We start from the raw sequence: 17,579 nt of genomic DNA, 5'->3' as shown, positions 1-17,579 counted from the left end.
CAAAGTGGAGATAACTTGTTCTGGTAACATCAGGACAGACTGGAGCAGAATGACCAAGGACCTTATCAAAAAAGGTTACATTAACATAGTGAATACTATAGCAAGGCATAATGACCAAAGAAATGCTGTTGGGTTGCCAATTTCTTTTGTTTTGTTTTTAATTTCAATATAGGCTAGTAAATATCTTATTATGCATCAATGAGTAAGTGAGTCTTCAAGCTGCTTTCAAACAAAAAGGGTGAGAAGTTTGTTCTGTACTTAAGCAGAAGAAAAGCAATGCTCCCAAAAGACAGACTTCATGAGCAACCTAAGAAAGAAAGAAAACTAAGGATGTTTTTATCCTTACGGGTCTGCCAAAGGATCACTAGTACTAGTGGCTTCTCTTCACATGAGAAATACGGCACCATATCACACTTGGCAAGCTTCTCCATCTGAACAGTATTTCTGCAAGATGCCCCAAATTCTCTCTGAACATTTAGTATCTCTTTTGCTATTTGTTATCCATTAAAAAGTGCTCCTCTTTCCTTAACAACAACTGGAGAAACTGCTGCTACTATGAATACTTCTCAGAAGTTTTAACTTTGTTAAACAATAAAATTGGAAAAGGGAAGAAGAGTAGTACTGGTAAATTCAAGACTGTGAAAACAGTTCTAGAATTGTCATACGAAGTAAAACCTGTCCTAAAAATGAGCCTAATTAGACAGTTATTCAGCAGCACCAGGCTCCTTCCCAAAGGAGTTTGCAAGCGTCACAGGAAATGGATCAGGGGAGCAAAGAAATATGACATTCACCTTTTAAAAATAAGAGTAAAAAAAAAAACACCTTGTGTGTCAAAAACACCTCAAAACAAGCCTTTAGTAACAACTAGTAACTTCTGAGTGGGAGAAGCACTTTAGATGCATAACCAATGCTAGCTTCTTTAAACACGGCTTTACCAGTTTGGACTGGCAGTGCACAGTACATTTGAATAGTGAACAGTACATTTGGCTTCAGGCTGCGGTATATTTTCTTCGATAGTAATATGATTGTGTAAAAATATTTTCTTATTAAGTTAGTTTTTGACCCTCCCACCTTTTTAAAGTGCATTTCTTTGTCTTTTTACCAAACCCATATGAGCGGATAGCTGTCTCTGCCCCAGTGCTTCCAACAACATACATACTGGTTTTACCATTCCTCACAGGAAAACAGAATCGACATTACTGTACTACATTATGCTACTTTTTGTGCAACTAAATGCTTTTAAAAGACACAATTGATGTTCAATCTTCTTTGCTAGAAGATCTTTTAAGATAGTCAGGTACTAAATAGATATATTTTAAAAGAAACAAGTTTTTGTAAATGTAATCATCTTGATTAAAATACTTTAAAATAAAAAACCACATTTATGCATTCAACTTTAAATCACATTAGAAGTCAACTTGTTTATATTCACATAACAATGAGATAAAAGTTTTTTTTTTTATTTTTTTCTTTATTCTGCATTATTAGCAAATTCCTGTTGCTGAAGTTATTCTACATTTCTCTTTGCATGGTAGAAAGTTCTCAAACAGTGAAGTACTTACATGCAAGGCAGAAGGATCTGGCAAAAATTCAGCATCTTCTCCAAAGATAAAATCCGGTGGCAGGTCAGGGTAGTGAGCATTGAAAATTATATCCCCTGAAAAGCAGTAAATGAAAACACTGTTTGCACCTTTATGTATGTGCTTATAAATAAAATATTGTATATCAAATTTTATATAAAATGTGTATCCCATAACGACATTTCAGGTACATATCCCTGCAATTTTTATAAAAAGATTACATGCAAGACAAGTATCAGATGTTTTGGGCGATGAAGTCAAATTCTTGAAGCACTGCTTCTTCCTCCTCCGCAAGCACTGTAACATGAAATACATTATTGCTTCATATCTCAAATGGTAATTCAAAGGACTATTGATCACAGCCTCAAAACACTGAGTTAAAAAACTTTTCTTAAAAGTACCATATTTAGATTTCTTTGTTTTGCATATTGAGTAAAACTCAGATGTAAACTACTGAGATTAGGATTTTCAAAATACTGGAGCTTTTAAATTTTAGTAGCACTAACTCCCTCTTTTTGCCTCCATCCCCAGCTTTGAGGAAGAAAAACAAGCAGTTCAACAGAGGTCATTCCGATTATCCAAATTCTGGCCAAGAAAAATGCAGTATTGCGCATTTAACCCGAGAGGCTAAAATTAACTAAAAATAATAAAAAAAACTTCATCACAGCTTGGCACCGAGTTATCATCTTGCTGGTGTCACAAGATATACAATTAACTATTGATGTGATAGTTCAAAAAAAATCGGTTGAATTATTTCACTAGTAAACATACTTCAGAGTTTAGAAAGGTCAAGAAGAGGTCACTTTCATGTGAGCTTTAAAAAAATACCACCCACGATTCAAGAAAAGCTATATCTAGCATCACTTCTCTACCTCTGAATCACTCTTTCCTCTTTAAGGTATCACAAAGAGCAGGCATTAAAAGGAGGAAGTCAATACCTACTATGTGGTAACTTGTTCAAAATCTATATAGCAAGGTAAAATCACTCGTTGTGGTAAGCCTTATAAATGATTCTGTTCAGAGTTATTACAGCCACTTTTTTTTTTTCTAACAAATATAAATACAGAAGTGGAGAAAAGCATTGAATTAACAAGTCTTACACAGCCACATTGCGTGCTCAGTAATGTCATCATCTTAAGACCCTCAATGTGACAGCTTTAACTGCCAATATTCTGTTAACATACAACTTGGCTCTAGCTGGAAGCGAGGATGCTATAAAGATTAATTTGCAGAGGGTGAAGGCTCATGACCAAGAAGCCAACAGTCAGTCTGGGGTGCATATGCTCCACTGCATCATTCCGAAACCACAAACTCACTGATCATGCGACTCAGTAGGGCATGGCATGGGTTTCTGCTGTCTGCACTCCCACCTGCCTTTCACAAACATCAGGAGCACAGGTGAGTACGGGATGCATGAAAGAGTAGAGGTCTGCCAGTTAAAATACCCTATACAGTCAACATAAAATCACTCGTATTTAAAATAAGAACAAAACAGACACTTAACCCTAGAGCAAACTACATAAACTTGTAACAGGAAATACACCTATATTGAGAGAAAATAATTACTACACTGCCTAAACTGTAAAACAGCAATGAAGAATTCAGAAATGTTACTGGTCACTAGACTGGATTTTCCTACACCACCATAACTCAATCCTTTCATTGCATTTACTACAACTGAAAGAATCATGTAGAGCTCCTTACAACCACCCCATTAGTTTCCATGTACAGAGCAGACAATTCTTGAGGCTGTGTGTTGAAGGAGACAGCACCTTAATACATTCTCCTTAACCCTCACAGACAAATAGTTACAAGTAACCCAGAATACAGCACAAAGAAAAAGCCTGGCCTGTGACTTAGGTAGCCCAATGTCACTCTGAAGGAAAGGATTGTATGTGTGCTTTCAACACGATGTTCTTATGTGATGCTACGTAACTCATTTAACATAAACTTTTGGTGTTCAGTTGCTAGCTGAATGGTTTTCGTTCTCTGGATGTTTCCTTTAAGAGAGTTGAGGGAACCAAGTGCACATAGCTACAACTCAGCTCGCCAGGAGCTGCACTCCAAGTACATGAATATTACAAAAAGCTGCTTAGAATAAGAAAAGGACCAAAATAACTGCCTATTTTTATGTAATACCTCCATATTCGATTAGTGAAAAAGTATTAAAGAACCTTACATCATAAGGTGGCTCCAGGACTCTTCTCAGAGTACTGAGATTAGGCACACACTGCACTCACCTCTGCAAGCTCCAAAGGAACAGGTGAACCGCAAAGAAGCTATGGCAGCAGGCACAATGTGAAGGTTCGAGCAGGTACAAACACTTCTTTCCGCCCTGTGCTCTCAGTTCTCCAGCAAAAAGAAGTGAAGAGAACTCATACAAGCTTCCAGAACACCACCGCATCCAGTGCTCAGGTATGACAGTCACTTAAAGCTGGCGCTAACACTTTGATATGCTTGGTGGTGGATTTACACAATTTGGGGTTCAGGACAGCTGCACACTGCGGGCAGTGACTCCTGCTGTGGGAGTGGGTCCAACAGCTGGGGAGGGCACTCTCTGTGACCCCCTGAGGTGTGATGCATGGCCACACCGAGAACCAGCACCGAGGTCAGGCTCATCACGGTTGTAACTGGCCAAACCTGTCTACTACCTCTCTCATATGCTCATAGCTGCTCTTGGCTACCTTCTTCTGTCACACCCCTCTTCCACTGAGAATTAGCGGCATATCACCCCGTATCAGCTGAGGAGTGACTACCTCTGCAGATATTTTCCTTTAAAAATTTTGGTGACCTATTGACATCAAAGAACTATTCAGTATAAATCCTATATCTGAGTTTTGCTCTTGTTAAATAAATAAATAAAGAATTAACTCTGCATTTATCAGCTTGCCTGGTTAGGCTATCATGCATAAATAAAAAAATGCATTTTTATAGTCAAACAAAAGGTATTTAAGTAATCACAGTGGCCAACTCAACAGTAAATATGATTTTACTTCACATAAACGTTCACACTAGTCTCTACAGTGAGACTCCAAGATGTAACGTGTTTAGTATTTTGAATCACCATCTCCCGGTTTGTCCTGGCCTACTAGAAACATTTCTAAACAACTACTTTATTTAATAGTGACATGATATTACCTGTGGCTTACCATCTTCTAATAAAATTGTGCTGGGGTAAGAACGTAGCATTTTCAACCAATAAAGCCACTTGCAAAATGATTGTCCTCAGAGTTTGAGAATGGCTACCATTTTGATTTTTGAAACTATAAATACCAAAAATCAAAATAGCCCTGCATTCTCTCCCCATCTTGTCTAAACAAAACAAATACCCCTTTCCTTGCATCCCCAGCTCTTGAGAACATACTTCCTCTGAAGTTTCAACTCTATTTGCTGTTATTCCCTTGACAGAAGGCAAATGTGTAGCATTTCAGGACATCAGTGACCACGTCCATTCCAGTTTAAGAACAACGCAGACAAAACCTTCACACTCAGACCAGTTGTCTCAGTTTTATAGATACACTAGCCAATGATTACTTCAATGAAATTATATTTCCAATTAAATAGTACTACAGAATTTAAAATTAATTCAATAAAGTTAAAGCCATGAAGTTAAAGATAAATTAGAAGAAAAAGAGTGTTTTATACATCTTTTTGCTTCTCACTACCCAAAATCCACTTCCCACTATCCCCTATTCTTCATATTCTCTCCTCAGGCAAATAGCATTAAATTTTGAAATATTTTACTTCACAGGATTTCAAAGGAAAAGTTAATGTGCTCCCAACAGACAAAAAGATAGAAATATTAATACTTAAATCTATCATTTTCTTTTAACACACACGGAGTTCTTTTCTCATCTGTTCAGCCAAAATACATGTCTAACAAAGGGGTTAGAAACTCAGAAGTTTCTTAGATGCTTATAGTTGCTTTCCACTGGCCTATCCTATATGTAGTTTTTCCTCTCCTGATAACTTCACCTTTTCTTTTTTTTTTTTTTTTAAACTGTGCTGTAAATTTAGTAGTACAGAAAGATGTCATACTGCTAGTACCACAGCATTTACATCTCTGTTTACCTAAAGAAGGCAAAAATTAGGAAGCAACATACCAGTTACTGACCTAGAAATCCACAGACTTTACTTTTGAAGGGAAATCTACATCCTTCAGAAATTCCTGGGGTCAGAAAAAGCTAAGTCAGCTCTAAATACGTAGAATGAATGCATCTCCACTGCAGCCTGGAATAAGATCAATTTGGATATAATTTGTATGTTGGATATCAATCCTTTTGGTTTTTAAAAAATGAAAAAAATCCAAGTGTAATTCGATCACAAAATGCATTCACAGGGAACAATGCTGAAGCAAGAGACCAATCCTACGTGGAGAATCAGTTTTGGGAAAATAAAGAAACTGTCCTTGTTGAATATTAAGAAGACTGTAAGTAGAATGACATTATTCATGTATTCAGAATGCTAATCTATCTCCTTCAGTGGCCACGCAGATTCTGCATAGAAACACTGATCCATCCCTTCTACAAACAAATTCTTACGTAAAGCAGCCCTTGGCAATTGTCTGTACAGGTAGAAAAGGAATCAGTTACTCACTATGATCTGTGATCAAGACGGTCAGCAGTATGAAAAGATTTGAATGAACCACTGGAGACCTGCTGACTTGTCACTGGATTTTACCCTAAAGGTTTTTGTTCTACAGGCTTTAAGTCAAATATAGTAATACACTACCCATAAAACCTATTATTAATTTTTTGACAGAAAGACAAATAGCTCCTGAAATAACAATTCAACCTTAGTAAACACGGAACTACTACTGGAAGAAGAAATAGGAACAACCCTATTTTTGCTGTGGTGTTGCTGCTGCCAAGCCATTCACTGTCAAGTAGAGTAAGATGATTATACCTCAGAAGCTCCTCTGAAAATGATCTGTTGAATAAGGAGTTCGGCCCACATGGGAGGGCAGCTACCCTCAAATGGCATCTGGGAATACTGTGGGACTCCTGATCATCTGGCCATAAAATACAACCCTACTACAGTAAACAACGCATACCTTAAATTTCTTACCGTTTTTCTTTTTTTAAGCAAAAAGTCAGAACTATTCCAGAAGCTTAGAGACATCTGATAGCAAGGAACTGTAATGCTCTTAAGCTTAATTTCTTACTTTTTATGTGAATCAACATACCAGCTGAAGAAGGGCACAGGAATCAGCATTAAAGTCTCAACAGCATTTCTTAAAAGAAAAACAATTTTTAAAAAGTTTTTGTATATAAAAAACCACCTTTCTTCTCTGTACTGCTATTCCACCACATGCAAAGCTGCCAAGGAGCCTGGGTCAGCTGTCTAACCATGTTGCTTAGGGCCATTTGAGATGCCTTAGGGCATCTGAGACATCTATGGCAGATGTAACGTGTTTTTTTAATGAGATCAGTGCCCTGTGGGTCAGCAGCTGAAAAGGCCAGGCAAGATACTCTCAGGCACCTCAGACAGCATTAGACGCCTCTAGTTAGGCAACTGAATCAAGTCCCACTTCTTCAATCAAGACGTTGTAAGAAAAAAGATACAGGAAGGACTTGGGGGATAGTTATTTGGTTCTTAGGGGGGTGGTGGGTGCCAAAGGGTTGTGGCTATTTTTATTTCTTTAACTTCAACTGACAAATACAGCTATAAGGAGGGGGAAAAAAAGTTCAAGCCAGTGTACAGAGAGAGACATAGTGCTCTGTCATAAAGGGCTGAAGGTGGGCAAATCTGCAAAAATGAAGTAAATGAGCTGGATCCCAGGCTGAACAAGAAAGCAGCTTGTTCTACAAACAATCTGAGCTACTCGCATTTAGGTAGCTGGGCAACTGCCTTCCCAAAAACGTTAGTACTAGAAGTGAAGAGGACAAAAGAGAGCAACAGATAATACAAGAAGAGATAAGACACTGGTAGAAATTAGAGACAGACATCACGGGAGTTGTCGGTAGAAATTAAAGACAGGCAACACTGGAGTTGTTGGTAGAAATTAAAGACAGGCAACATCGGAGCTGTAACAGACACCAGGTAGCTTAAAAAAGGGAAAGTGAAAATGAAGGACAAAACCACCCTGAAGCAAACAGACTGCAGAATCATCAGTAACTGGAGCCCAAACAGGAGTAGAAAAGAGAAGAGAGCAATGGAGAAAGGCACTACAAATATGGTGGCCTAGCCTAAGCCTTAAGCCTCCCTAATTCCACACTTGTAGGTATATAATGTAAGGTCATTTCTTTTGATGAAGAAATATACTATTTAAGACTTTTACCTGCAAAAAAAAAGTTCTGCCCATTACGTGCTAAAGGGAAGTCCAAAACACAAGGAGAAGTGTCAATAAGAGTAATAGTGCTAGACATGAAAGTGATTATTTAAAAGCAGAAAGTATTTTAAGCTTTGTAGTCTAAGAGGAAATAAATATAAAAGAAGACTAGATTATCTCTTGATGTTTCCCATTAGTAACATTCATTTGACATTCATTAGCAGGTTCCCAAAGAAAGAATATTCATTACCCTTACCACAAAAATTAAGACTCAACATTTCTTTAGAAAACACATTGCCAGGGAGAATCTTTGGTACCTTGGATGACCCAACAAAAAGACACTTACCATGCAAATAATGATATCACCTAAGTATAATCTAAGTATTTTGTAAGTATAAAAAAAGTCCTTCCTGTAAGAGCCTCAACTAAACCACAACCTCAGCTAGTGACCTAATGCTGCACAGAAGGCTGACATACACACTGCAGCAACCTGGTTATGCAAATCTTAACTCTTAAGATTACTTGCAAAATCATTTTTCCAATTGTTTGCTGGCACAATAAACAAGTGTTTAGCAAATAAAATTAGCAAAGCAGCTTTTAGAAGGGCAACAAGGTCAGGTACTCCTCTATATTTTTCATTTTCTGTTCTTCTTATTACTTCCTTAAAGCAGAAAGCCACAGGAAGACTAGATAAACTTACTGAGGTACTGCCATCAAAGGAAGAAAACCAACTGAAATTCTACAAAGCGTACTATGGGGAATATTTTAGACCAGCTAGTGAGGCAGCAAGACAGTGACTTCTCATTCTAAGGATTATTACTAACATTCGTAAGAAGCTAAGAAAAAGAAATCAGGAGCAAAAAAGAAGAAACAAGAAAAGAAAAAGAAAAGCTAAGCTTCAAATGAGACAAAAGAAACATTCTTCAGGATGAAGGAAACCTAACAAAGTGGTAGCAGCAGAACCCTGAGCTGCAGTCTACTCACAAGAACAGTGAAAATCAGACAGAAGACGAAAATACTATAGTTCAAGAGGCCACAGAAAACAGTAGCATCACAAGGGCAACACATTGTTTAATCACCGTTAAATTCCAGATGACAGCACTCAAGGACAGAGAGAGAGGAAGGCATCAGTGCCTGAAAAAGAAAATGTAAGGAACACAAGGGGGGGGTGGGAGGGGTGAAAGGGTCAGGTTCTCTTAGCAGCAAGAAGCAGCAAAATCTTGAGTGCAAAATGAAAACCAAAAGCAATTCCAGGGTTCATTGGAACAAAATTGCAGTGACCAAGCAACTAATTCTTAATGATGCATTTTAATTACAAATATTATTCAATAAGACTATGAGAGCTTATAATCCAGCAGAAATTCTCAGGATAAGCAATGACATCTGCCTTGATTTTTCAGCAAGGAAGACCACTATGTCTAAGAAGTACAGAACACTTCACCTCAAAATATGCAAATACTTCTCCAGAAATAATACCAAACTTTACTCAGCAGATATTCAGTTTGCAATAAAGGACATACTGGGATACACCACTTACTCTAAGTTTTGTCCCTGGAACACAGATTCAACCTTACTACACCTTACACTCATTATAGAGTATCATGGACACTTCGTCTTCTTAAAATTTAAACTCTTACTAAGAACTTTAAAAAATAGTCAGATATAAAGAAAAGCAATGAGTTTAATGCAGCAGCACTGAGTCCTGGATGGCTTCATTAAAATACTAACATTGCTGTCTGAAATCTACCAAGAAGCAGCTCAATTTTTCAACCATCCTGGCCATAAAAACACAAAATTTACACTCAATTTTCTTCAGTAAGGTATCTCTGAAAACATAATTTGAAATTTTTTGAAGTATGATGGAAGACTAATTTAATAACCTAATTTATCTCCAACACTGACGTAACATTGTCTCAAGCATAAAACTGTGGATAACCCCAAGCTCTTATTCCTCACTGGACTTAAGTAACTGGTAATAACATTCCAGAAACTCAGAATAAATGCAAAAGTGAAGTGAACATGATATCTGAAAAAAATGACTATTTAGTTAACTGGTGCTCTATCACAGAGTCAGGAGTTCAACTCAATTACCCTCATGAGTCCCTTCCAACTCAGGATATTTTAGGATTCTATGGCTCTCAAGAAATTACATTAATTGCCAGCAAGGCACCCTAAGTCACTGGATATTTGATGTTACTAAAGCTCAAAAAAAAAAATTATTTTGTACTACAGGTAGTCAGCCACTGCATTGCCTGCATGTACACTTTCTCCTTTTTCAAAAAAAACAGTGAACTGCCTGGTCCTTTGGAAAACAGGCCTGTGACTATGCAATTATACTTCCCTAAAGTAGTGTACCAACAGTTTTCAACATGCTGGGATTAATACTTGGGTACTTGTACAGTGGCAGCGGTTATGATTGATGATATGCAAAGATCTGATCTGTTGCAAAGAGGATGCAAGAGAAACCACAAAGGAACTACACATTTCAGCCTGCATTTGGTACCACATAATGAAGGCCATACACTGAAGCTTCTGAACATTTTCAGCCAATCTTTTTATTCTAGCAGATTTCGCAACTTTCCTTTGCAGAAATATTCTGCCCTTAAAAGATAACGTATCTAGCAACAGCCTACAACAAAGTATCTACAAATCTTTGGTTACGTACCATGGCAGTCTTCCCCTACCATCACTAGAGATCTGAACACATAATTCTTAAAGCTTTCTTGAACCTGCTGGCATCACTTTACTCCACACGCTATGAGACTGAACGACACACAGCATTTTCAAACATGTAAGGCTGAAATGAGGAGAATCATTATCCATTGAATTCATTGCTACTATTAGGTATCTGTGAAAGAGAGACACTTGTTTATGCCTCTTTCTACATTCAGCTGGCCATAATGTTGAAATATGTAGCATGATAAAATTGTGCCTTTAATTTTTTTGGGAAGGTGAACATCACTAGCATGTTGTTTTATTTAATTACTTATGTGATGTTCAAAATACAAGAACTGTGAGAAAAGAGGATTTCTAAATACTGAAGTTTAATGTATAGTCCATAATCATATTTCCAAATACTGTAACTGCAATATAGTCATTAGGTGTATTGGTATTGTCTGTATCCTTGCCTGTGTGCATTTTAATCTACTAATTCTCTCTTACGAATTAAGAACAATTCTAGCCACTACTTAAAAGCAAGTAGAGACTTGAAGCTCTCAGAATATAATAACAGGTCCCTGTAAAATGATAAATTAGAGGGTTACTACAGTCTCATAGAAAATGCAGTAGCATTCTCTATAGCAACGTCATGCAATAAAGCTTCTTCACTGCATCTTGATTGTAGCCATGAAACAAGTCTCAAGTAGAATCAACTACACATTGTAGCACACACCAAGATTGAACAGATTCAGTCTGCTATTCAAATTATTTGTAAGTTTAAAATAGGGACAAAAATTCCACTTGCTACAGTAGTAGCTTCAAATAATATGGCCTTTACTTACTGAAATAGGGTCATCCCCCATGTTTCATACCCCCACCCCCCTTTTTTTTTTGGTAATAATTGCTAGCTAGGGCTTAATATGCCATTTTTCTCTTTTGGAAAAGAATTAGATTTCTTGAGCCATAACTTTGTACTTTTAGAATAGAAAAAATATTCATAGTAGACTGATAAAGGAACCTAGCTCATCTATCTCACAAACATATGCACAAATTTCCAGACCAACTTCTGAGAAGAACAACTTTACTTATAGGTGCCAATTGGAAGCTTTAACGTACTTGTAACGATAAGAAGTTTAACTGCATCGATTTCCATTCATAAAGCAGAAGGGTTTCTTGTGCACTATGTAATGAGAAGAAAAACTACTACAGAAGGAATACAACACTCTTAATATTTAAAATGTCTTAGAGAGACATAGCATGTGTATGATGCAGTCTAAATGGATTTTATCAAAGCAGTAGGAGTTTTAAATGTTTAATAATTCTGTTTACATTAAGTACTTACTCCTCCAGATAGCAGCTTTTCACAGAATTGCAGGATACTTGAGGGTGGCAGACACCTCTGGAGGCTATATAGTTCAATCCCCTCTGCTCAGACATAGATCTACTACAGCAGGTTGGTAAGGGTCACATCCAGTTGAGTTGCAGGTACCTCCAAGGACGGAGACATACAACCTACACAAGCTCTCAGCTCCACTTCTGCTGTTGGACCACACCGACAAGTAAGTTTTTCCCTAATATTCGGATGGGACCTTCTGTATTTCAGTTTGTGACCATTTCCTCTGGTCCTTTCAGTGGCCACCACTGAGAAGAGTCTGGTTCTGCTTTCCTTATTTCCTCCTCCCCACCCCACCCCCCCAATCAGGTATTTATACCCTTTGATAATATCTGCCCTAAGCCTTTTCTTCTGGAGACAAAGCAGCTCCAGCTTTCTTGGACTCTCCTGGTACAACAGACACAGCAGTCCCTCTATCATCTTCATGGTCTTTTGCTGGACTCACTCCAATATGCCCATGTCTTTCTGATACTGAAGAGACCAAAACTGGACACAGTACTCCAGATGTGGTTTCACCAGTGCTGTCCTAAATCTAAAGATACCAAGCTTCACATTTTCCTTTATCAGAAATTCTTCATCCTCTCTCATATTTCAGTTGTTAGACACACAGCACAACTTTACCATTTTCCATATGCAGATTATCAACAACTCGGGTGTTTAGAATATAATTTTCTATCTTCTAAAACAACAAAAACCCCAAAACACATAAAGCAAATATTATTCTAATCATTTGAACCAAAACACAGACTAATTGAAGATTGAGCAAATAATCCAGCACAAGCAGGACCTCCAAGAGTAAGGCAGATTTAAACACAACACTAAATCAAAACAGTGAGTGACATCTCTCTAATCTGGTAAAACATAGCTGTTACTATTTAGAGATACCTAATAAAACACCAGACTGTCTTTTGCTGTATCTTACTAGAGAATTCTTCTTATAAGAGAAAGAAAGAAACAATACCAAACATTTACGAGTGAGACTAAAAATGGTCATCATATTGTCTTAGTCATAACATTTATTAGAAAAATTGGGGAGGAGCTTGTGACTTCTGACTTTTGGGATTCATGTTTTCAACTTTGTCACTATATTAAGGAAGGCAGTAAACTTATCTTAAAAAGGTATTCTTACAGTTGATTTTTTTTTAAAGCTTCATCTCTAAGAAAACAAAATGTATTTCAAAACTCATAAAATTAGTTACAGACACGGTAAAACTCGACAGAGAAGACATTGCTGAAAGAACGTCCAAGATGCAATTACAGTAGTTTTAAACTTACATTTGAGTGTTTCTCCAGCATAAGGGATATGCAGCTTAAACCGATCACAGCTAGGTCCAGGAGTCAAGGATGTACAGCTAAAATGAAGATAAGAAAAGAATGTTTTAAGCTGTTACAGATGGCAGCGGATGCTAACGTTACTCTGCAGCAAACAAACGACTGACAAAGTAACAATTTTGTGAAGACTAAAAATACTCATCTTTACAGTTCGGGGAAAAAGAAAAGGTAGGAAGGATGCAGAAGGCCCATTCACTCCTGAACAGCAGTTCTCGCAACATCATGAGAAAATTTAGGATCTGTGCCAACAGTTCTCTTTCCCATTTTAAGACAAAACATACACATAAAAATGCCCTGTTTTGAGGATGTTATTAGAATATCCACTAAGCAAAGCCATCAAAGTTCTCTATGATATATATATATATATATATATGTATACCATTTTGCAGATGACAATTCTTTACATATACCATAATAACATGGTTGCATGCTCCCTATCCTGCCATCCTGACACCTGAGATTAATCTTAACACATCAACAATTCAGTCATTTTTACCTATTTTAACCTTTAGTTTCTCCCTTCTGCAAAGTCTCAGAGGAAGCCTCCAGGTAAGCAAGTTGCAGAATCTGGTTGGCTCTGACAACCAGGCACAGAGGTTTGTGATCTGTGACCAGCTGACAACTCCTGCGCACCTGAATACTGCAATGACAGTTGGGTCCCACGGTGATGTGCGAGCATTCTACCAGCAGAAGAGTGACTGAAACTGTTTAGGGTCTAGGCTAGAGATGACTATTTCATACCTTATAAGTCATATACCAAAACCAAAAATCTCAGCTATACTGAGAAAAACGACGACATGAATTGTTTCACTGGCAGGAACGGCAATGGTCCCTGGAGCTCTCACCACTGGAGGCCACTGGGCACAGGGCTGGTTCCCGTAGCGTAACTGCTGGAAGCCCTTAGCAGCCCATTGCTTTCCATACCCAGGCATCCTGATTATCCAGAAGTCTTCTTGCCAGTCTAATAACATTGAGAATTGTTTGCAGCCCCAGCACAAGAGCTACACTTGTTGCAAGCCACATAAAGCTCACAATGAAAGAGAGGCTGACTAGACAAAATAAACAGTGAAAAGAAGTTAGACAAAGGTAAAATAACTTCCCTAAGCTCAAGTATCAGATCACTGGCAGAGCTGTAATACAAACCACTGACAACACCATGAAACAAACAATGTGTTTACTGGGCCACACACACAGCCAAAGCAAAAAGAAATGAGTATGCCAGAAAGCACAGAAAAAAATCAGATCCTACACTGCAGACACAACACAGTAACTCCTGCAGCTGTACCTGCCTTACTGCAGAAGCAGCAGGAGGACAAACAAGGTATTGCTCATTTGCACTAATACACTCGACGTGCCATTTCCATCAGACACTGCCGGTACAGTCTCTTCTCTCTTTCAGCTTCCAAGCTAAGGAAACTACATACAGTGCCTTCAGATTGTTTGTATTCAGTAAGCTACACTGACAATTTAATCAAATTTGTGCCCTCACATAGCTTCATCAAAGAGGAAGCCATAGAACTACAGATAATTAAATTCACTTACGTTTCCATAAAACTAGACAGAAAATCAGCAATTCACTTGTGTGCACCTAGAATCTATCATAGGTACAATTCACAGCCTGGATTGGTTCAGCAAGAATACACTGTGCTATTTCAGTATCACAGACATGAGATAACTGTCCTTGCAAAGGGAAGCAACAGATGTCCTATCTTCACCCTAGGAAGGTTTTTGCAATGTCTTGTGAGAGCACTGTGCAGAACAATCTACAGAAACATGATTCAGATACAACTACTATCAGATGTGTACAGAGCTTACTGAAAGGCAAGTTTCACGAGAGATTAGTTCTCATCTTGCTTCATGCAAAGCGCACTGAGGGGGGGGGTTCTTCTGGCAGAATACTATTCAGAATGTCATTGAAAAGCTCTGACAATGGAAAAGAGATGTTTTTTAAACCTGCAGATGATGCCAATGTGAAAGGGAACGCAGCACGCTGGATGCAGGACCAGAGCTGAAAAGTATTTTGATTTAATGCGTTACACTAATACTTTTTGAATTACATCTAAACATGGCTTAGCCAGAACAAAAAGTATCATTGCCCTCACTGGGAGTAAAATTAGCTTCTGTTTAAGAACATGCAAGATTGGAGACCCAACACAATAGAAGTAAGGGAACAACATTTCTTCAAAGATGCATTTTATTAGTAGGTGAGAGCAGCAATAAAGGAATGCCCACTGTTCGAGTGTTTTAATGGCTGTGGATGAATTTAACAGCATAAGTATGAGAGTTATTATCTACTTTCAAGTCATTCCTAAGGCTCACATCACATAAGGCCAATTCTAGGAAGCATACAAAAAAAATCATTTACAAGTTCCAAACTGTATCTGCAACATCAGTTAATATTTAATGGCAGCTTTTTTCAAAGTATCACAGGTCACATTTATTTTTTCCAAAGTAACATTATTATATATAACTAGCTTTTCAACAGAAAAAAAATCGGATACCCTACAATCTTTCAGCACAATGGGGCATTTGGAAATACTTAAGGAAAGTACAATATTCTTTAACATTAAAATAAAATAAAGCTTGATTTAATGGTAAATGTCCCTAAAAGGAATACTAAGTATTTTTCCTAGATTTTTCCTAGATTATTATAATCCACTAGAGATGTTTTAAATTTTACAGGTCTAAAAGTGATGAAAAATGACAGTATGCAGGTGTTTGGTTTTTTTTTTTTTATTTATTTGCTGTTAGTGGTGATGTCTTTTTTGTTTTGTTTTGTTTTTTTGACAAATTACACTCTTGGATTAGGCTGCAAAAGAGACTTCAAAAACTGCAATAGTCTGAGCAACCAAGCATAAAATCTTACATGAGTCCATTTGGAAAGAGGCAGCTACTTTTTAGTATAAACAGTAAAAGAACAAAACTCTTCAGGCAAATCACAATTTTGGTACAACTAGCAGCCTGTCTGTGCCATATTTTTACCGAAAGTCAGAAATAATGCCGTGGACATGGGCATCTCCTCTTGCCTTATTTTCCTTAATGCACAGAACCTCACACAATTACCTGACCCAGAAGCTCGGCCTCTATCCTCTCCAAAATGTAATATTTCACTTTTGATGATCATTTTACTTAGTATGGCCCCCACAAAAGTGACACTGAAGAAGAATGATACGATAAGGTCTTTTAAAGATTTTTTTGTTGTCCCATCTTCACAGGAAATTGATAGAACAACAATATCTGGTGTTGAAAATGAATTTCAGAAGCTGACTTCATCTCATGATGAATAGACATGCTACCTATTCATGGAAAACATTACATTGATTTGCATACCTTCATCGAAGTACTTAATGTTTTACACAGGAAAGCCTTGACGCAGAGCAGTAATTAATGTTCTGATGCTCCGAGCAGTAATATGAATGTCTTCTTCCCAGAGTATTTCAAAAGCATCTAGAAAGGCAGTTCTAGCTGAGCTTAACAACAAGGTTCTCTTACACCAATATATCACTAATTGACTATTTATAATGTCTGTTTTGTTAAATATAAAAAAAGGTTATTCCCTGTCTTTCTGGGCTACTTTAATGTTTTACAAGACTGAAGCCACAATAAGGAAGACTCTGGTATCCCCAGATTTCAGTAAGACACTCCTATCAACGAGTCATCTACAATCATCACCTGAAAGCATTCCCAAGTTGAGCAGTTTTATAGTACCTGGGCCCTAGTAAAAGCTTATCCAAAAATAAGTTCTATACCACATCACAACTAAACAAAAGCTCAACTACTTACCACCTTAATCCTTAAAGTCTGGAGATGACTGGTTATTCTATCAAAAAAAAATTAAAAAACACTTCTTTATATCCTTAAATATTATATTCCAGTCCGAAGCTCACTTTTAAAATCAATCCTAAAACTCTGCTGCTTAGAATCATGTAATCCACAGCAAACGTTCAGAATCATCAACAGAAGTACAACAGCGCTATCAAAGAAACATACAAATCTTTTTTTTTAAACTGGTGATAAAAGTGTATGAGTCAATATTCATGCCAGATTTATTTGATGACTATCAAACTTCTTGATTAGAAAGGTATGTGATGTGTTTAGTGATTCAAGTCTTTGTTTTCCAATCATACAGAAGCTTTTATGCCATTACCACCCGAAGATAAATCATCAATGAATTTCACTGTGCAACAGCAAAGAAAATTAGACTAAGAATCTGAGCCACTATGATTTCAGGAACTTGATATTGAGGCTGCCTAACCTGAATAGCCAGAGATGCAAAATCTCCTTTAATCTCACGATGCTTAGGTTGTTACAGCTGCTGTCCCTGAGGATCAGTATTTGTTTAGAT

The 17,579-nt window shown here is 37.4% G+C and overlaps 1 protein-coding gene across 4 annotated transcripts in view; it reads right to left on the bottom strand.

Annotated features, from left to right (window-relative positions):
* The window catches only part of BABAM2 (BRISC and BRCA1 A complex member 2), a 170,027-nt gene that overhangs the window by 136,799 nt on the left and 15,649 nt on the right, over positions 1 to 17,579 (bottom strand). For all 4 annotated transcript variants that reach the window (XR_004780991.2, XM_035561828.2, XM_035561817.2 and 1 more), the window contains 2 exons: positions 13,178 to 13,254; positions 1,563 to 1,657 (listed from right to left, as the gene is read on the bottom strand). Coding sequence is in view for 3 of the 4 variants with exons in the window: in XM_035561828.2 (XP_035417721.1) it covers positions 1,563 to 1,657; positions 13,178 to 13,254 (172 nt within the window). In the remaining variant the exon portion in view is untranslated. The remainder of the gene's footprint in view (positions 1 to 1,562; positions 1,658 to 13,177; positions 13,255 to 17,579) is intronic.

The sequence above is a fragment of the Cygnus atratus genome, chromosome 3, assembly GCF_013377495.2.
Source record: "Cygnus atratus isolate AKBS03 ecotype Queensland, Australia chromosome 3, CAtr_DNAZoo_HiC_assembly, whole genome shotgun sequence".
Lineage (NCBI taxonomy): Eukaryota > Metazoa > Chordata > Aves > Anseriformes > Anatidae > Cygnus > Cygnus atratus.
This window is presented reverse-complemented; position numbering and strand designations above follow the sequence as displayed.